The 21,296-nt window shown below is 32.5% G+C and overlaps 3 protein-coding genes across 6 annotated transcripts; all 3 read right to left on the reverse strand.

Annotated features, from left to right (window-relative positions):
* Nucleotides 1–287: 287 nt before the first annotated feature.
* Nucleotides 288–4,974, reverse strand: LOC11422528 (probable rhamnogalacturonate lyase B). Of its 4 annotated transcripts, none has more exons than XM_024780181.2 (17): nucleotides 4,741–4,974; nucleotides 4,200–4,407; nucleotides 3,950–3,978; nucleotides 3,705–3,826; nucleotides 3,557–3,634; nucleotides 3,327–3,446; nucleotides 3,115–3,234; nucleotides 2,871–3,012; nucleotides 2,626–2,805; nucleotides 2,386–2,541; nucleotides 2,185–2,291; nucleotides 2,015–2,096; nucleotides 1,769–1,910; nucleotides 1,513–1,669; nucleotides 1,191–1,307; nucleotides 787–913; nucleotides 288–678 (listed from the first exon to the last, which is right to left on the reverse strand). In XM_024780181.2, the coding sequence occupies exons 2-17, from the start codon at nucleotides 4,252–4,254 to the stop codon at nucleotides 439–441; spliced, it is 1,974 nt and encodes a 657-aa protein (XP_024635949.1). In that variant the 5' UTR covers nucleotides 4,255–4,407; nucleotides 4,741–4,974; the 3' UTR covers nucleotides 288–438. The 4 variants fall into 4 exon arrangements, with proteins under 4 accessions (XP_024635949.1, XP_024635948.1, XP_039688084.1 ...); XM_024780180.2 differs by having other exon boundaries at nucleotides 2,015–2,105; nucleotides 4,741–4,973; XM_039832150.1 differs by lacking the exon at nucleotides 3,950–3,978 and having other exon boundaries at nucleotides 2,015–2,105; nucleotides 4,741–4,969.
* A 2,930-nt stretch (nucleotides 4,975–7,904) lies between these two features.
* Nucleotides 7,905–10,089, reverse strand: LOC112420295 (protein FAR1-RELATED SEQUENCE 5-like). The gene is made up of 2 exons (XM_039832122.1): nucleotides 8,073–10,089; nucleotides 7,905–7,918 (listed from the first exon to the last, which is right to left on the reverse strand). Exons 1-2 carry the CDS (start codon nucleotides 10,087–10,089, stop codon nucleotides 7,905–7,907), a joined length of 2,031 nt encoding a protein of 676 aa, XP_039688056.1.
* A 4,882-nt stretch (nucleotides 10,090–14,971) lies between these two features.
* On the reverse strand, nucleotides 14,972–20,072 carry LOC11435489 (probable rhamnogalacturonate lyase B). The gene is made up of 16 exons (XM_024777977.2): nucleotides 20,031–20,072; nucleotides 19,455–19,576; nucleotides 19,282–19,341; nucleotides 18,708–18,827; nucleotides 18,373–18,492; nucleotides 17,976–18,117; nucleotides 17,680–17,850; nucleotides 17,349–17,504; nucleotides 17,141–17,247; nucleotides 16,820–16,910; nucleotides 16,577–16,718; nucleotides 16,320–16,476; nucleotides 15,870–15,986; nucleotides 15,666–15,792; nucleotides 15,109–15,463; nucleotides 14,972–15,056 (listed from the first exon to the last, which is right to left on the reverse strand). The coding sequence occupies exons 1-15, from the start codon at nucleotides 20,070–20,072 to the stop codon at nucleotides 15,203–15,205; spliced, it is 1,935 nt and encodes a 644-aa protein (XP_024633745.1). The 3' UTR covers nucleotides 14,972–15,056; nucleotides 15,109–15,202.
* Nucleotides 20,073–21,296: the final 1,224 nt, after the last annotated feature.

Consider the following 21,296-nt stretch of genomic DNA (forward strand, 5'->3'; position numbering starts at 1 on the left):
GGAAGACAATCTGGTATTTTCCATTTTATATTAGATAATTTGTGAGCTCACACAATTTAATTATGGAGAAATGGAGTGTCCAGGGTTCGAACCCCGACCATTGTATATAAAATGCAATATCCCTACCAACTGAGCTAAGCTCACGGGAATGAACTAAACCAAAATTATTGTTGAGGAAAGTGGATTTTTGTGCTTAAAAATAAAAATACAAGGTGGACAAAGCATGATAAATTTTTAAAAAATTGAGAGTAAATCCTTAATTTGAATTAAGGTGTCTATACATTAAATAACGAGGAACTCTCTAATTTTATTTATTATTTGATATCAATATGCTAGACAATATAGAACTTTTTTTAGGGAATATAGAACTTATTTTCTATTGATTGGAGTTGAATGAGATTATGATATTTTCCAAATGAATATTCTCTACAAGAATCTTTAAGTTGGAGGTCCTTCTAAACGAATATAATCATATAAAATTCCTACAAAAGGACCATCCTTGGTAGCTTGCGTTAGAAAGATGGTATTGTTCCCCTTCACAAGAAGACTGCCTTGTACATCAATGTTGTATAACCAGTACAGCCCGTGAATTCCATGCCTTGCTATTGTATTCTCCTTTCCAATAACCCCAGTTGAAAATAAAGGCGGACTTGTTGCATCTAAATTGTTTATGCGAATCTAGCATTCCAAAATTAAAGAAAAATATATGTAATTAGTAAGATAAATGCTTATGTAGTTAGTAAGTAGCTACTATTATTTCTTATATCAAAAGAATAATTGTTATGCCTGTAGCTCCGCATAATGTACAGATGCCAAAGCTAGTCGCAATTTGTAGGTTCCTTTTGTATTCACTGAATCAAGATTGAAATTAATTCGCCATGTGGTTCCTTGGTAAGTGTTGTTGTCTTTCTTCCTGCAAATTAGTAAGGGAAGCTAATTGAGACAATTATTAGAGAGGATCGAGTTTGCCATAACACTTGTGCATTCATGCATGATACAAAGTTCACCGGTGTGAGATGACGGTAATAGTTTGACTTTGTAATCTTAGGAGACGAAGTTCAAAAATATTCGGCGACATTTGTTAAAATGATCGCTAATATTCGGCTACATTTTTTTTGTATAAAAGTGTGGCAGGGGGTCAGGATGGAGGCTAATTGGTTGACATTGGCAAAAGAAAAGGCAAAACAAACCTGGTGACCTGAGCAAAAAACCAATCTTTTTTGTAATCACTAATGCCAACAGTGTAAACTAGGTCTTCATTTGGATACAGATCAGCATATCTCTCCCACAAGCCATATTGCCTAAACCTGTAAATTATAAATAGGCTCATAAAGTTTTTCCTTATGTTTTCCAAAAAATAAGGCTCAAGTGATAATATTATTTGACAAAAAAAAAACAACGCATTAGCGAGATTAATAATATTATTGGATAAAAAAGATCAACGCATGAGGTAGATTAATCTTTGATTTGAACACAAAAAATGTACAATGTGCAATTCTACAACTCTTATACCTGTCTGAATGGTTGACATAAAGTCTGTTCACGTACAAGGGATTTGGATCAGGAACATAGAACTCAGCAGCTGAGCGATCAGGGATGCCTATTTCCCACAGTGTAGGGCCATGTCTTGGTGGCTCATAAACAAGCTCACCCACATTAATTTCAGAACCTATGTCACACATTTGCCAAATGAGTATTGAGTTTAGAATAGCAGTAGTACTAGGTCTAGTATCATTTGGAACTTAGGAAAAACTTCATAAATCATTACCCGAGGTTATGTTAATGATATTGTTACATTGATAATCACCGATGAATCCATTGACCCACGAATACAAATTATAGTCACCAGGAAGTACATTAATTATTGAGAAATAGCCTTTATCATCGGTAATGGTCCAAAATTGATAGCCCTGTTACGAAATAATAAAAAGGTATCAGATATCATGTGTCCCTATACTAGTAGTAGTATTTATTCAAATGGTACAAGAAGGAAATGGTTAATTAAAAAGGTTACCTTGTATTCTCTTTGCCAAGATCCAACATCTCCTGGGGCTGCTAATCCCACATAAGCACCACTGACTGGGACGAATGCATCCCTGATGTACCTATACAAGTTTAGTAGTGAACCGTGATGTACCTATATTTGAGTCATAATGTGATAAAACTTGGCAATATGATACCTACCTATCTCGGACAAGCAATCTACCTTCAAATTTACCTCGTTGGGCAGATGAGAGGAAGTCCTCAGAAGCAGGAAAAGTATAGGGCCAGCTTTCAACTTCATTCACCATCTGCAATATGTATTTTTTAAAATTTAATTGAATTAAATAAAACTAAAGCTTAATAATTGTCACAAATTGATTGTGGCAGGCGGCATAGCCTAACCTGTTGTTTGGCGTCCTCCCAAAGCTTGATTGGGCTAAAACCATCAGAGTTGGAATTAAGGTATATGAATATTGGACCAAAGACTTTCTTCCATGGTTCATTTTCTCCAAATTTCATGATAAGATCTGCCCCTGAATAATGTGTGCTATGAAATACCTGAATCACAAGGGTGGTTTACCAAATAAATAAGAAGAACTCATAAAACACGCCAAATTTAAATAAAAAAAAAAAAAAACTCACAGAGAGCATGGTGGGGCCCAGGTGAGAACCAAGATATTGTTTTAAGGGCCCAGCAGATCTGAACTCATAGCTAGGCGTAATTAGCCAGCATCCAGTGGAATCTGATGATGAATCAATGGAAATCCAACCATGAACTTGGTTACTTCGACTCTCACATGCGTACTCATACTTATCATCCACCTGCTTTCAAATACAATACTTACTATTTCCCTTTCAAATTCAAAATATATATATACTTGAAATACCTCTCCTTTGAACTCTGGCTCCACCGGATTGACAAGGCGGACAGCCTCTGGGTAAGCCAAAACTTGGCCTCTAGGAGGTAAACGATCATCAGGTAGAGGCATAAATCTTTGTCTATTGTCAGCTATAGCCATGTAATTGAACCTTTTCAAATAAATAAATATTGAAACAATTGAATGCATGGTTTGGTTTTGCTTTCTAATTTTCTAAATCTCGGAAGAAAAAAAAAAAAACAAAAATTCTTACTTGTCTTTCCTAAGCTTGAAAGCAACCCTAGTATTGTCAAGATCAAAGGCAGGCCATTCCTTCAAATGATCGTAAATGGCATACGTGTAGAATCCGGATGAACCACGAAGCATTATAAACCTACGTATGTATAGATTTTCCTCATTTTTATTATTTATTTTACTTGAACTAATTTAAAGTTTGCTCCTAAAGCAGCAGGGTAACCAATAAACCTTTTATCAATATTGAGTGGCGCAAGCTTTCCTTCAAGAGATAAATTCCATGTTCTAGTGAAAGATAGCTCTACTTGTTCTTCACTTTCCATTATCACCCTCATATTTGTCGTTTCCAGCCTTTCAAACATAATAATAATAATAATAATAATAATAATTCATTTTGGTACATTTAATCAAATTTAATTAATAGGACAAGGTCCGTGAATCATACATACATACATGCATACCTGTCCAATTTACCCTTTCCCTTTGCACCTTTTTTTGTTCTTTTTTCCCCACCTTGATCCCAAACAATATCCCAATACCTACAATTTCATTGGTAAACCAAAACACCAAGAACGTAATAATAAGTTGAAATTAAGTTGTTGTACGTACCCTCTATCAGATTCGTGGTTATTAATTTCGAGCAAATTATCGAGTCCATTATATTGAATTCCAGTAACACATCCTTCTGGGTTTGATATATTGACTTGTACTATGTCATTATCAATTACCACCTAAACAGAACAAAAAAAATATACAACATATTTTATTCTAAGTTCATTGCCTTAGAAATGTTATCCTAAAAGATCACTTTTAAATAAAAATAATAAAACATATACTTAAAAGAAGTGGATTACATAGTTTTCTTGAATATCCAATCGCACCCCTGGAGATTACATACTATAAATTAGTCACATGAAATGTTCCCATTCAGCTAATATTTATTTTCATAATATAGATTAAATCCTAGTGCAGCTATTCTTTTAATGCGGATAAAATGAAACGCAAGAACTGTGTAAAAGTCATTGAAAACCTCGTATCAGAGAGAATTTTGGTAACAAAAAGTAAAATATATAAAAAAAAGAGAAAGAGAAAGAGAGAACAAACCAAGAACCAGGATGAATTGTAACATCAAAAACAGGAAAAGATTGTGGAAGTCCATTGTTCTTTGTTCAACCGTAATCTTTCTCTTTCTATGAAAACTTTGCTTGACGACAAATATTACTTTCAGATTCTTTGAATTAATTTGTATATTTGTATGACACAACAGCTTCTTTATATATCTCCATATATGCAAACTTCATCAAAACGTTTTCTGCAAAAGCGAATTTCAATTGCTTTAGGAGAATGAAATTTGATTTTGCATAAATTTATAGAAAGTGTGTTATTGCACATTTAATGAATTTTAAGACATTGCATGTGAAAGCAAACATTAAACATAATTTTAATTCATACCTAATAAAACATAATAGAATGTTAATGATTTTTTTTTCCTAAGATGCATGCACTCAGTCACATTTTTGCAGCTGATACACTACTTTTCAGAATATAATAAAATTTGAATTGTTAATTAAAATCATATTTTGGACTATGAATAATTAGAGAATAAATTGTTTCTATGTCTTTATAAAAAATAAAATAAAAATACCAATAAACCATGAGTGGTAAATTTGTATAATTTGAACAACTAATACTTAATGTTTAAATCAGCATGACTTGGTGATGAAGGTGGTGGCTATTAGGTGTGGTTTGACAAGAGAAGCATGTGGCAGGTAGGAAGAAGGGAGAAGCAAGAGTCTAAATGGAAATTAAATTAGGAATTAACTTGATTTGGTAATCGAGGGAATAAAGGTTCGGTTAAGCAAGCTAAATCATATAGATAAAATGGAGGAATGAAGGTAACGATAGGCTAACTAATAAGCATAGTCATGTGGGATTTGGATCCTCAGCTGCAGTATCTTCTGCTGCAATGTCTACGGCTAAATCTGAGCCATTGGATTAAATAAATAATTAATTAAAATAAATAATAATAAAAATATGAAAACTGCCCAATTACATCATGTCGTGCGCGCGTTATTTTGTTTTCGAATGGCAAACAAGAACACACAACTCAGTGAGTGAGAATGACAAAATCTTCAAAAATCAGATACACCGTCTCTTTCAACAATCACCTATTCAAACCCCTAAATTTCTTTTGGGTGCGGTATGTGCCGATTCAAGTTGCGAAACGCGATTTGAAGAACCAGGGATCAAAATTTTCATCGTTGAGTGATCAGTGGTCCTCTATTCAATTCTCATCATCTCACTTCTCATCTTTCTTGCGGTTCAAAATCTGGCATATACATGTTATTGGGTTCTGTGAATTGGGTTAAACCGGGAGATAAGTTTTTCAGGTTTTAACATTGATAAAACTAAAAAGAAATTTTGTTAGAAATCACTGCTTAGTGCTTCCTATAAAATGGATAAGTTATTGAGTGTGGCTCTGTGTGTTTTGCTATGTGCTTTGAGGTGGATGGTGAATTGGTGAGTAATTTTACTAAGGAGTCACAAGTGATTTTAACTAATATTTCTTCTGCAATTTTCTGGTATTGGTGGCTTAGCTTTAAAATTGCCTCAGTCTCAAATTCGGACAATTATTAGAATTGTTTTTGGAGGATGATCGCATTTTTCATTGAGTTCGAGTTGGACATCCACATCTCAAGCCATGCTCTTGTCATAGGATTATGTTTGTATTTTGCCATGTGAGTTGTTGGGTTGCAATTAGATTTATTGGCTTTACTGGATTTTGTACTGCATTTAGGAGGTTTTTTTAGTAAAAGTTAGTTCTCCTTAAATAGAAATATGGTCATTGGGTAATGGAGCAAGTTGTGTGGACTTATTATGCATGCCTTGTGGCTTGGTAGAGTTTGGTTTGGTTAGTGCATACTAGTTTGTAGGATTTGAAAGTGCAAAAGAGATTGTACAAAACTGTTATTAAGCCTTTATTTTTTTGAACATGTACTGGTTTGGAGTATTATATCATGTTGCTTGGATTTTAAATTAAAAAACTTATTTTAATGACGGTACAAACTCATTTTAGAGAAGTTAAAACAATATAACTTTTGATTATTTAAAAAAAAATACATTATTAAATTCATTTCTTTTTTACTTTTGGAAGTCACGGAATATGCAAATTTGGCAAAATGTGTCGGAAACCTGTCAAGTTATTTTTGAATGTGCGCGTAAGTTGTTACAAGGATGGAAGGAAGCATATATGTGTAAAGCTAGGCTGGGGGAGGGCGAACAACACCGTATCAGCCGACAGGAGCAGCAGTTCAGTGCTGGGAGAGGGCGAACAGCAACCTGCTATGCGTGCTGTCAGCACCATATCAGCTGGCGGCAGCAATTCCACACAGCAGCAGCACATCAGGTGGCAGAAACCAGGCACGGGAAGGCTTAAGTGTAATGTTGACGTGGAATTCACGAGATCCTTGAATGTTATTGGTGTTGATATGTTTATAAGGGACGAAGCTGGACAGTTTGTGGCAGCCAAGACGCTACGGTCTGGTCCTATATGTGAATCGGGTATAGGTGAAGCTTTGGGCCTCTCATACGCTATCCAATGGGTACATGAGCTGAAACTCACTAATGTCGACTTTGAGATGGATGCCAAAAGGGTTGTAGATTATTACAATAAGGTAAGCAATGATATATCTGAATTCAGCGCAACCATTGATGATTGTAGACGTCGATGTTGTTATTGGTTTGAAAACTCTAAGACAAAAAGAGCTGCGTAAGGGCCACCTATATGTTAATTATACAAAAACAGCTGCTCCCGTATAACAAAAGAACGCATACCCCTTCCTCATAATTCACATAGAAAAAACTTAGACAAAAAACTCCAGCAAGGCTGCCACCCCCCAATACCATACCATTACCTACACTACTGTTTGAAAGAAAAACAAACCAAAAGCCATAGCAGCCAACATCCGTGCATGACCAGCCCTTGAAGCATGAACTGGAAAAAAACCACCCCACAAACAAAACCAAAGACAACTACTGCACCTTCAATTTGTGTGAGTGTGTCCAAATGTTTTACATTTGTGGTTTCCACACAAGTATTCATCCTCATTTTATACTTTGGTTCTAATTATAACAATATAGAATTCATTTACTTTTGTAAACAAGAAAAGCAAATGGATGTTTTACTTGCATTGACATTTGACAGCACCTAATCAAACAACAAAGAAATAGTACAATAATTGTAAAAGGGGCTTATGTAAAGCAACACCTAATTAAAAATTCATGATAACACTTAAATAACTAATCAAAAATAGCAGCTAATAAAAAAAAAAAACTCATGTCAACACTGAATTTGTATCATAAGCTCTTCAACATCTCGATACAACTATGGGCCTCAATTCAAGTCTCTGGTACCATCATCAAGTTGCTCCTATAATTTAAAAAATGCAAATTAATATTATATATATAGATTTGAAAGTGAATCGTATAATTTGAAATTTACCATCAATAAGCTAGTAAAACTAGCAACACCGAATTGACTAGAAGTTCCATCGTCTCCCTACATAAAACCCAAAATAATTTAAACACTAAACATAGTTAAGGTCATTCACAAATTCAAATTGTTATTAGCTAACCATAGATGGTTGATTGTATGCATTATTAAGCCATATAGGTGCACTTGTAATTGACGATGCAAATGGTTGTTGACGTTGTAAATCACTAGTGTTGGACACAACATATTGCTTTTGACTTTGTGGAACACTTATGTTTGACACTTCATCCCGCCTCTTTATATTTTTGGAACCCTGCTTACCTTTGTTCTTCTACACGAAAAAAAGGAATATAAAGGTAAGCTTATGTAGTCAACAAAAACAAAAAATAAAACTAAATATATTAATAATACCATAGGTTCTTGAATTTGTGAAGCAATGGACTTCGCACGTTTCTTTCTCTTGGCCAGTTTTGTTTCTACCCAACCTTTCCAACGTTTTGAACCCTTTGGACCTTCGTTGTTCTTAAACCCCTTTACTTGTGTTGCACAATCATTAGTAATTGATATCTCTTTAATATTGTTAGAGGTTCCATTCACTTGTTCACTACTTATTTGCATATTTTGAAACTTTAGCATTTGCTCGTCCAATTCATCAGCAACTTCCTTAAGAAACTCAACAGCTTCTGGACTTCTACATCCTTCTGTGACTATCCTAATAAAGCGGGGACAAATTTCCTTATAACATTGTGCTGGAGATAAATCCAAGTCTTCTACCACATGACTAACACCAATAGTTTGTGAAGCTCTACTTCTTGCTATCTTTGTCCACCTCTTTAAAATATAAGGCTCAGGCACTGATGTAACGTCCATATGAATGAAGACTTTTAAGCAATGACAACAAAGTATGCCAAAGCTTTCAAATTTACGACAAGAGCAACAAATTGTATTCTTTTCCAAATCGAAGGTCACTTGCCATTCTCCCATATTCCTTTTCTTGGCAATAACATAAGTAGATGATGATGTTTGTATGTCCATGCTTTTCACAAAGCATGCTTCAAACAACTCATACTCACGTTGGAATAAGTCGAAAATAGTAGGAGTATAAAGCTTGGACACTTGTTGCAAAATATCAGAATATGAGTTCTTCAGTCTTGGAATTTTTTGGCGTGCTTCAAATTCACACTTCAATTCTTTATACCGCTTTTCTTCTACAACATCTTCAAAACGCTCAAAAAATTTAATTAAATCCAAGTTCTTACTCATAAAATTTTTAATATCTGCATTCACACTTTCACTAAGTTGAGTGCTTCGCATCCCTAATGTCAAAGTCTTCTTCATGTAACAAGATGCCCATTTCTCCTTTATATTGTACATTCTTTGCAACCAATCATTTTTCTGAACACCATACTTTATAAGGAGGGATGTCCAACCATCTTCAAATTGTTCTACATCTTCATAACCATACATGCATTTCTTAAAGTCACTAAGAAAATAAGATTCCCCCTTCATTAAATTTCCTAAGTGTTTAATTCCATTTTGCATCAAGTGCCACGTACATAAACCATGGTAAGCTTCAGGCATAACCTCGGCTAATGCTTTTGCCATTGATTTGGCTTGATCAGTAAAAACTGTTTGAGGCATTTTCTGCTTATGTGCTTCTAGAAATGTCTCAAATAGCCACTCGTATGACTCAGCAGTTTCGTCATATAATAATGCAGCTCCAAAAATTACGGCTCCTCGATGGTGGTTAAATCCCGAGATGATTGCTAGTGGTCTGTGCGAACTATTTGTGCAATATGTTGAATCAAGAGAAACAACATCACCAAAATAACTGTAATCAACCAGCATCCTAGCATCTGCCCAAAACACATTGGTGATTTGATCTTCAATATCTAGCTGATAAGCATGGTAGAAAGTTGGATTTTCTACCGTCTTTCTTTGAAAGTATTGCAATAAATAGCCGGCCTCCCCTTGTACCAAACTTCTTTCTCTTTTTTTCCGAAGATAATTCTTTTGATCAAGACGTATAAAACCCAAGTTAGTTCTGCCTCCTACTTCTTTACTCAATAAATCAAACGATTTCTTTTGTTGTACACCGACACTATCAGCTAGTTCAATTTGTTGACAATGAATTTCAGAAACCTTTCGTTGAGACGACAACATATGAGTTGTTTCTGGCAAAAGTAACTCGTGGTTGTGGTCCTCCACAAAATCATGCACCATCAATTTTCCATCCACATTCTTAAGTCCTAACCTTGCTTCACAATTTGTTCTGGTCTCTAGTCTTGGATTCTTTGTTTTATAATCTCGCTTGTCTGGCTTTCGCATGCCTTCTTTGCAGCAAACAAACCTACAAGAAGAAACTGAACCATCCTTTTTCCTGTGTGTATAATCTTTCCTCACTCCGAATCCAACCTTACCACCGTAAGTGTTCCAGAACTCCCAAGCATCTTCAAAGCTACAGAAAACCATATCTACTTTTGGCTTCCAATCTTCATTCATCTTGTATCAAAAGTCTTAAAAATTCCTAAAAACAAAAAATGTATATCTTATTTGCGGTAGCCAAATGTATACCTTATTTAATTATAAATGAGTATAAACAATCTAAATTATCATCGTAAAAGAGTATATATAACTCACAAAAGAAACAATTATACATGAATATAAACAATCTAAATTAACGTAAAAGAGTATATATAACTCACAAAAGAAACATATATATAATATTTAATGTATCACATTTTAAAATCAATTCTCAACTCTGTTGGTTAGTTTTTTGTAATCATAAAAGTGAATGAGGACAAACATGTGAAATAATTTGTTTCTTATATAAGTAATGAGGACAAGTAAGTGAAAAATATTACAAGTAAAAGTAATGGATCAGCATATGAAATTAGTTATGACCAATGGAGAAAAAACAATAGACGTACCTGAGATTTGAGACAATCGAAAAAGTAAATAAGGGCAATTGAATATTAGTGTTCTTTGTGTTTTGGCACAAGCTAGTTAGTTTTTGCAGCAACGATGAATAACTTCCCTGGTAGAAACAAAATAACGCGCGCACGACATGATGTAATTGAGCAGTTTTCATATTTTTATTATTATTTATTTTAATTAATTATTTATTTAATCCAATGGCTCAGATTTAGCAGTAGACATTGCAGCAGAAGATACTGCAGCTGAGGATCCAAATCCATAGTCATGTGAAAGAATGCTTGGAAGAATCTAATCTTGTTGAACCGACCAAATCATGTTATATTACTTTTTTTCCAATTCAATTTTCATAATCTAATTCTTGTTGGACTTTTATTTGTTGCTACCTGCCAATAGACCATAGTTTCTCTAGTTGCTCACGGGTCGCTATAGTCTATATGGTTCGGTAGTTACCATAATACAAGGTCACAAAGTGAAGTTATTAGTGTACTACTAGATATTATAAGTAAAAATTAACAAGATAAACTTATTAATAAATTGTTTAGTCAGTATTATTATTAAGATTTAATTTGTATATATTGAGGATGCAAACCTTTTCAAACACGCATCTAATTAAATTAATTAAATCTTTTTTTTTTTTTGACAAAATAATTTTGTTGCAGTTGTCCCCAAAATTACATGTACAAATAGTTGTCTCCCAAAAATCTAAATATCCCTTATGTTAGTTTTAAACATATGCGCTCAACTAAATAATATATGTGAAAATATTGATAGTAAAAGACTAATATATCTAAGGGTGTTAACATGTATGGGTAACCTGTTCAACCCAATTACTCTATCCGAATCAACCCGCATTTAAGCGAGCATGCTCAAGTTTGGGTCTAATCCGAGCCAACCCATTCAAACCATAATAGTTTAGTTCAGGTAATGCTTTTATGATTTCAAACCCAAGAACATGCGAACTCAATCCGTTCAAAAAAAATTGTTAAATTTTTTATTTTGTATAATATAGTTTTAAGTCTTTTATACCTTAATTTTGATGTTTTTCAAATAAATTCAAGTGTTAGCATTTTTAATACCAAAAATTAATTTAGATATTAGAATTTTTATAAAATAGAATGTCATTTTATTATATTTTCTATTTGGAATGTTTTTTTAAAAAGTATTTAGTGACCAATTGATCCAACCCAAACCAACTAGAATTGATCGGATTTGCTCGAAACTGGCCAGCCCAATCTGTGTTAAAATTTCATTTTTTTTTTTTTTTTTTTGGAGAGTTCTCTATTTTCTGTGGGATTAAAATTGATGTTAAGCGAATTTCCAATAATAGTAATGCCGCACTTACTCATTGCAATTGCAGTTACAACGAAAAAGGTAGGCGCTTTTTATTCACCAATGCAATAACTAATTTCAGTAATGGATTTTTCTTTTCTCTCCTTCTGTGTGCTAAACCCACGGTCATCTAATTATTAGTCTTTTTTTTTTTTTTTGGTAGTGCTCTAATTATTATTAGTCTTCCATTGTGATCAATTTTCCTAGAAATAATAAGGAAAAAAAGTTGTAAAATGGTGACTAAAACTCAGTCGGATGTTGCTAGTTGTAGAGTAGTGAAAGTTGGCATCTAATCTAATATCATTAAGAGCAACTAATTCGTGTTTGAAAAACCGCACACGTTAAATATTTGGGAACTTCTACGGTACACCTCACAAATTGGGGTGTACCGGTACTCCTTGCTTCATAAATTGATAAATTTATGATTATTTTAGGAAGTAAAGAGCTATTTGTCAAGGTTATCCTTTAGAAAACATCATTTCATAAGAAGAAAAACATAATTTCATTGTTTATAAGAATCATATTAAATTTTTAACATTACTCATAAAAAATAATCAATAATCTTCATTATGAGTAATAAAAATTCAAAAAAATTAAATTTTATTTCGTCGACACTTTTGATAAATAAGATTTAATTTTTATAATTGTAAATGATAGATTTCTTCAAAAAAAATAACTCATTTAATTAATAATTTAACAATTTAGTGTATCGGTACACTCAAATATTTGAGTGTACCATAGAATTTGCCTAAATATTTATGCTTATATTCAAACATCTTTAATGAACACACACATGAAGAGAGCACTCACTTAATTAATAGTTACTCCCTCCGTCCCTAATTATAAGACCCTTTTGTTAAAATCACGGGAATTAAGAAAACGGATATTTGTATTAAAGTTGTTTGTAATCACTATTGTTTTTACAATTTTATCCTTAAGAGAGAGAGTTTGTTTATGTTTTCCATATGCTACTTATTGCTGATTGAAGAAAAAGATGTATAATAAATAGGGGCATGTATGTAAAGAAGTAATTAATGTAGTTGGAAATAACAAAGGGGTCTTATAAAAAGGGACAAAAAAAATTCTCAAAAGAGTCTTATAATTAGGGACAGAGGAAGTACATCTTACACAATAAATGATCACCAACATCACATCCTCCTCTCTTTAGAATATCTCTAAATGAGCATTCAAACTTAAGGATACTTTAACTCGATCTTCACTAGTCCTCCTATTTTTAGGAAAGATAAATAACTTTCATTCATGAAAAATAGCATTAGTTATCACATATTATCAAGTAGTTTCACTCCATCTCCAATTAACTTCTTTTTTTTTTTTTTTTTTTTTTTTTTTTTTTTTTTGGGACAGGAATCAATTAACTTCTTGAAATATATCTCTTACATTTGCATCACTTGCATTAATATTTATTATTGTTTAGAAATTAAAATTAATTTCCAATAATTTTCAGCTACAAGTAGACCATGAACAGTTACACACTATCAAATAAATTTAGGTTTAAAAAGCATTTTCCAATGACAATCTAAATCAAAACATTATTTCATGATTGATCATATCATAAAAGAAAATTAGAACATCGCGATAAAAAAAAGATACAAAAAAGTATGATTAATTACATATAATCCAAACAAAAGAGAGAATTAACTACTCATTGTTAGGATAGCTTTACACAATTGATAAGAATTGAGATGAAATGATATCAATACTTGAACACCCCATTCCTTTCTACAACTCTACTTTAATTCGCACATTTTTATTCTTCAAATGGAAGACATGAACTTTATTTATAGTGAGAGGGTAAGTGAGATTTCACCAAGTGAAATTGTAGTTCGCTTGACGAGCTGCATTTCTTCATTTTAAAGTAATCGCCGGTTGTTCTCAAGAGTCGCTAATTCACCTTGATTGTCCAAGTAAAATTATTACTTAGCTTAGCAAATTTTGCCCCCGAAACTCCCTAATTGTCCCCCTACTGTACCCCAATGCCGATGATTTAGGATTACATTCCTCTCAAGAAGTGTTGAACTCAATAAAATAATTCTAATAGTCATTCTATAAACAAAATTAATTTTGAAAATCATCTCTACATACTACTACTCCCTCCGTCCCAAATTGTATGACGTTTTGGGCATTTCACACATATTAAGAAATGTAATTAATATTGTGTGGGAAAGAGATATTATGAGTTGTTTTACAAAATTATCCTCAATAAATGATATGGGAAAGATAAATGAAAGAATTGAAAGAAGAGGGAGTAATAAATAGTTAAGGATATAATAGGAAAAGTAATATTAATTTTTCATTGGTATTGTAAAGCGACATATAATTTGAGACAAATATTTTTTCTAAAGTGACATACAATTTGGGACGGAGGGAGTATATAACAAAAAATGTAACCAATTCAAGGTTTTAATGTGACTCGGCTTCCGACAATCATTGTTTTTCTAGTTAATACAAAACAAATGTATAAAGGTTAAGAGAGCAATTATTTTCATAATTCTACACTATACACTATACGCAAATAACTATCTTTTCCTTTTCACACACACAACCACTTTCTAATTTGATGATTCTTGGTTGTTCCTCTTGATCCTTTTATTTATTTATTATTATTTGCAAAAGGAACTTTTACATTTTCTTTCAATCACCACGGAGTATTTCACTTCGATTTTTCTTTCTTTTCCAAGATACAACAAGTTAATATTCTTTTATCTTATAAGCATTGGAGATATTCACTGTCTTTCTTTTAGGTTTAGTGTTCTGAATCTGATTTATTAAAAAGAAAGAAAATTTTCCATTTAAAGCATAAAAGATTAACTCTCAAAATTGAAATAATTGTCTTGATCATGTCCATGAAACATACATAAAGCAACAAGTAGAGATATTAAAGCAAAATAAACCAGTGTACAAACAATGTCGACTCTCAAATCATCTTATCCTATAGATGCACACAATTCACCATGCCAAGTCTAATGTGATTCCTGAAATGAACAATTTTCATGTAATAGAATAAAATATCACTTTGATTCATACACATGATATCTTTCAAGTACAACTATAAAATTTGGCCTTAAAAATAGCAGCGAATATGTCACGATTTCACAAGTATTGCGATTTGTCTAACGATCAAATACTCAAATTATGGATTGATAATGATAAATAAAATAACACGGTACACATTTAACATGTTATAATCCAAAATAAATACAAGGTATTTTTCATTTGTAATCTTTAATTGTCTTACAACGCAAGAAATCTTAAATCAGAAACATCATGACTCTTTACTTTCCTATTTCTTTGAATTTAATAGAAGAATATTATAAAACAGAAAAATTTCTCAAATTTTCTTACTGAAACTAGAAGTAGCTGGACCTTCCAAACGAATATAATCATACATAATGGCCTGAAATGGAATATTGCCTCTAGCTTGTGTCAAAAAGATGGTATTATTATCTCCTTCAACAAGTAAAGAACCTGGTATGTTCACATTGTAAAGCCAATAAAGTCCATGAATTCCATGTCTAGCAATTGAGTTATCCTTTCCTATCAACCCACTTGAAAATAAAGGGCGATTTGTTTTGGGATCATTGACTCGTACCTAAAATTGTTAATAGAGTTTTCATCAAACATAAGGTAAGCTTTAAATCTTAATTACTTGGAAATTAAACTAATAGTTACAGATTTTAAATATCAAGTTAAAGATAAATTGGTTCAATTTGCTCTGTAAAACCTAACAGGGAGTGAAATAAGAAGTTTTCTTAACATTAATCTAATACACAAAATGAATTTAGAAATGTTACCTGAAGTTCTGAATATGTAGCTGATGCCAAAGCCACTCGAAGTTTATAGCTACCTTTTCTGTTTACATTATCAAGGTTAAACTTGATTTGCCATGTGGTTCCTTGATATGTATTATCTTCTTTCTTCCTAAAATTGAGGAGGAAAATCAACTATAATGTAAAGTAGCAGATAATTAGTTGATAATGCAAAACCTTTATCTTTACCTGGTAACTTGAGCAAAGAACCAATCTTTGGTGAAGTCACTAACACCGATTGTGTAGATCAAATCGTTGTCAGGGTATAGTTCTGCATATCTCTCCCATATACCATATTGCCTAAACCTGCAAAATGCAAATTGTAATCACCTACAAAAATTATATAAATAGTCTTTGGTCAATATGCACTTCATTTACTTTGGCAATAAACATGGTCCATGCCATAGGGTCGGTGTTTTGGACACTGGTGCCAATATGTAGACACTAATAATAATTCGAAGAAAAAAAGTGATTAAATGTAGCCACATGTGTGAGACGCACAGACACACCTTTAATTTGAAATGTTAGTGCTACTTTGAATTTATTTTGAAACGGTTGTCGGATGAATGTTTAATAAAAAATAATAATCATATGATGTAAATTTATGTTGAAATGCATTAAAAAAAAAGTGATCCTAACTTGTCAGGATGATTAACATAAAGTTTGTTGATATATTTGGGATTTGGATCAGGAACATAGAACTCAGCAGCTGAGCGATCGGGGATGCCTATTTCCCACAATGTTGGGCCATCTCTTGGTGGCTCATAAACAAGATCACCAATATCTATGTCACAGCCTGTTTAATTTCACATAAACAAAATACACAACACTAATTAACACAAAAATTGTCTGCAGTTTATAAAAGAAAATAACTAAATTGATTGATGAATTAATACCTTCTGTTATGCTAATTACTACATCATATTTATAGTCACCAATAAAACCAGGCACCCATGCATAAAAATTATAGTCACCAACATGTATATTGCTAATCGAGAAATAGCCATCATCATCTGCTTTAGCCCAAAACTGATAATTCTGATAACAATTTGATGTAAATACAAGTTAGCTAGCAGTTTCTTTTAGCCATACATATAAAAGTTCCTAACATATATATCTATTTTTCAAGTCACACCTACCTTGCATTCTCTTTGCCAAGATCCCACTTCTCCTGGTGTAGCCAAGCCAACATAAGCACAATTTGCTGATAAATAGTCATCATCTATATACCTGTATGTTTTATATGCCAAAATGGAATTAAATAAAAAACCAACAATATTATTGGAATAAGATTTCTGATTACTTATCTAGTTAGTCTTATTACTTATTTTGATCATTAATCAATAAAGAATACTAACTGATAAATAGCTAATTTAATTATTTGACGATATTTGCCCACATAACGACATTGAAATAAAATATTCCTACATTTTCTTTCAATGAATAATAGAAGAACACACCTCTCTTTAACCAATAGCCTGCCACAGACATTACCACGTTCGTCCCATTTTGGGAAATCATCTGATTCGGGAAAATTGTAGGGCCAGCTTTGAACTTCCATTAACATCTGTAAGTTTGATTTGGTAAATTTTTTAAGAAAATATAGCTATGTACATAACATAATATGTATGTAGATAGATAATGATGATAAATTAAGTAATATTGAACCTGCAGTTTAGCATCATCCCATAGTTTAATAGGGTCACTTCCATCATATGGAGAATTGACATAGATAAAAACTGGGCCAAAAACTTTTTTCCATGCCTCACCAGCTTTGAATTTAGGCACTAAATCCTCTCCACTATAATGAGCACTGAGAAACACCTGATTTGGACAAGGGATTGTAAAATCAAACCCGAATCATGACACTTAGAATACAACAAATATTTCAATATATAGCAGAAAATGAACTTTGGTTAAAAATAATATGATTATATGTTTTTCTACATTTTTTGTAGGATTACTTGCGTATTAGTGTATGATATGATTAAGCACTTACAGCAAGTGTGGTTGGTCCGACGTGTGAAGTTAAGTTTTGTTTGACAGGTCCACCGGATCGAAATTCATTGCTAGGCGTAATAAGCCAGAATCCAACAGCAGGATCCATGCAAATCCATCCATGAACTTGGCTGTCTTTGTTGTCACATGAATATTGATACTTATCATCCACCTAGAATCAACAAAGTTGACAAAGGAAAACATAAATACCAATATCTTAAATTTGTACTATTATGTTTTTGTCATTATATTGAAGTATCTATATTCTCAGTGTGATGCATGTAATGTAAAATGTACCTCTCCTTTAAGTTCTGGTTCTATAGGATTGACCAGTAGAACTGCTTCTGGATATGCAAGTGCTTGGCCTCTTGGTGCCACTCTGTCATCTGGAAGAGGCATATTCCTCTGTCTATTATCCGCCATTGCCATATAATGGAATCTGCATGTCCACACCATCCAATTATTTCCATCAAACACTTGTAAGGCTGTTTGAGAGAACTTATGACTTATATGAAAATAATTTGATTTTAATTTATCTTTTGTTGTAGACATATTTATGCATAAATAGTGTATGATAAGTTTTTAACTGTTTATGCTAGCTATAAGTGCTTAATGGAGTTTTTTATTCAAACAAGACACGCACGCACCGTTTACACACAAGTACAAAATAAAGTAAAATGTTAAAGCTAATTACTTGTCTTTTCTAAGCTTGAAAGCAATTCTTGTTTCATCAAGGTTAAAAGCAGGCCAGTCCTCCAAGTGCTCATAAATTGCATAGGAATAGAAACCGGAACAACCACGAAGCATTATGAACCTAGAGTCACACATAAATTATGTCTATCATTAAAGTTTATATTTCATTTTATAGTAACATTGTTGTAGATAAAATAGGGTACGCTCTATTCCTAATTATAAGCAAAAATGAGTCAAAGAAAGTTGATATATCAACGACTCATTTTTACTTATAACTAAGACGGAAGCTAAAGAAAAGTTGATATATTTAGCTAGATATATGTTATTGTCCCAGACCTTTTATCAATATTTAAAGGAACCAACTTGCCCTCTAGGGAAGCATCCCAAGTCCTGGTGAAGGATAACTCAACTTGATCCTCATCTTCCAATATAACTTTGAATGTGGTTGCCTTTATCCTGCCCTCGTTAATCACAATTCAAAAATGTTATTTGCTTACTACACGCCTACATTTTTAAAAACATGTGAAAATAAAGTATATACATACATACAAATATGACTTTATTGAACTACTAAGATAGATGGTTAAAACATCAAGAATCTGAAAGTTAAGCTTGTGCAAAAATGAGTATATGTGAAAGTAATTAAGTTGGGCATATGGCTATAATCTATATAGCACCGACACTTTAGATTAAAGATGTGTTCGGTGCTGACACAACACCGACATATGTTATTTTCAACCATTTGTGTTTTCTTAAATTACTAATAATATATATATGTCACATGTTTCTGATGGCCGTATATGTGTCGGTGTTTCATAGGTTGAAGCAATACTACTATTAGAGGAATCTTCACCTCAAATTGTCTTGCAAATTAAGTAAAGCAAGAGAAAGCAAGAGAAGATAGACATACACATCAAATTTTCCGGTGGTTCCTGTACTTGTTGGTGAGCTCCAAACGAGGTCCCAATACCTACATCAAAGGTTGCCATGCAAACACATATTTATAAAATTTCAACTTTTTTATTGCATAAAAGTTACTATTTGATTTGTAAAAACAACTAAATAAAACTTTGCAAGGTATACCCTCTATTAGATTCTTCATTCAACACTTCAAGCAAATTGTCAATGTCACTATACTGTATTCCAGTGACAATTCCCTCGGGATTTGATAAAGTGACTCTTAGTATGCCATTGTCCATCACCACCTACACATGAATTCATGAAGTTTTAATGTAAACACTTCACTTTTTTAAGACTATGTTTTAAAAATAGGGTTGGAAATCAAACCGGTGAGACTTTGAGTCATTGTTCAATTGGGTGAATCAATTTAATCACGGTTGAACCAGATGACAAATAAATAAAAATATTTAAAAAGTAAATAATAAAAAAAAATGAAAATTGGTTGAACCAACCATGCATGGTTGAACGGGTTCAACATCCTATTCAATGTGATTCAAACAAGCTACAATGTAATTAGAATTAAACCAACCGATAAACCAGCTAGTTTCTTGTTCCGCCAGTTCGATCTAGCTTTTAAAACAGTGTTCATATCCAAACAAGAATTTTACATAATTGCATGTGCTTCATGATGATGACTTGACTAGCTATAAAAGTATTCATGTGGAAAGAAAATCATTCTAGAGATAAGATTTTAATTACATGATGATCTTGAATGCTGAGTTGCACCCCTAGGGAAGACATGACTTGCAGTGAACCAAAGAAAAGTTTGCAATGAAAGTCTCACAGAATGGCTGAGAATTTATGTTCAATATAATGAGAAGAAAGAATACACGGCCTTTTAATTTATATGGCACTGAGTGCAGGTTTTGAGCACAATGTTTGGATAAAACAGTTTGTGTTCATGTTGTGATAACTTAATAGTAATACTCTGTAATGTGCCAGCAGATATTGGATAGTATACTTGAGGACTTATATATATGTTGGTTTTATTAGTTTCCTTTGAACTAGAGACAAAGCATTCTTTAAATCTCTTTACTTAGTCGTCACATTTGTTTGGTGCATATAGTGCATTAAATAAAGGCTTCAGAGTGAAGAAACGGTCAATCACTTTTCAAAACGAATTTATAGATGTATGAAAACTTCGTTACAATCTCAACAATTGAACTTTAACAAATGCCTAAATTCTGTTTTTTTATGAAACATCGAACACAACGTGACACATCGACATCAATAGTAATTTAAAAAAATGAATTAATTAATTAATTGTAGATACATGTGCCTAAATTATGTTTTTTATAAAGCACCGACACAGAAATCAGACACAACACTCACACGTCGACACCAATAATAATTTAAGAATATAAATTAATTAATTAATTAATTGTAGTTACATGTGCCTAAATTGTGTTTTTTTATGAAGCACTGACAGACACCGGACACAACACTGACACGTCGATACCAATAATAATTTAAGAAAATGAATTAATTAATTGATTATAGTTACATATGTCGGTGTCAGATACAAGACATACCTTCGATCAAAAGTGTCATTGCTACATTTTTTTAAATAAACCCATTGTTGTAAAGCTGTTACATATCTTTATATATAGTATATGTAATGCTTAAAGGCAACTCAACAGGCAATTATCAATATCTTCACTTAATTATAGAGTTTGTGGAAGGATATCTGATATAAAAAAGTCTACCATGTACAGCTTTTGAGCCTTCCAACCATTGACGAAATGATTCTTATGGGCCATACACAACATTGTATCCTCAAAAAATCGAAGAATTCACACACAGTATAACAGCAAAATTTAAAATGTTATATCATAGAATTTGAAAGAGTTACATGGTATTTGATTTTTTTAACAGAGGTTCAAATTACGAGTGAAATCCCACATTATTCAAAACGGTGTGCATCAAACTGATGTTCTGCCTGTTTCATGGATAGTGATCGATGAA

This window comes from Medicago truncatula, chromosome 3 (genome assembly GCF_003473485.1).
Source record: "Medicago truncatula cultivar Jemalong A17 chromosome 3, MtrunA17r5.0-ANR, whole genome shotgun sequence".
NCBI classification, from domain to species: Eukaryota; Viridiplantae; Streptophyta; class Magnoliopsida; order Fabales; family Fabaceae; genus Medicago; species Medicago truncatula.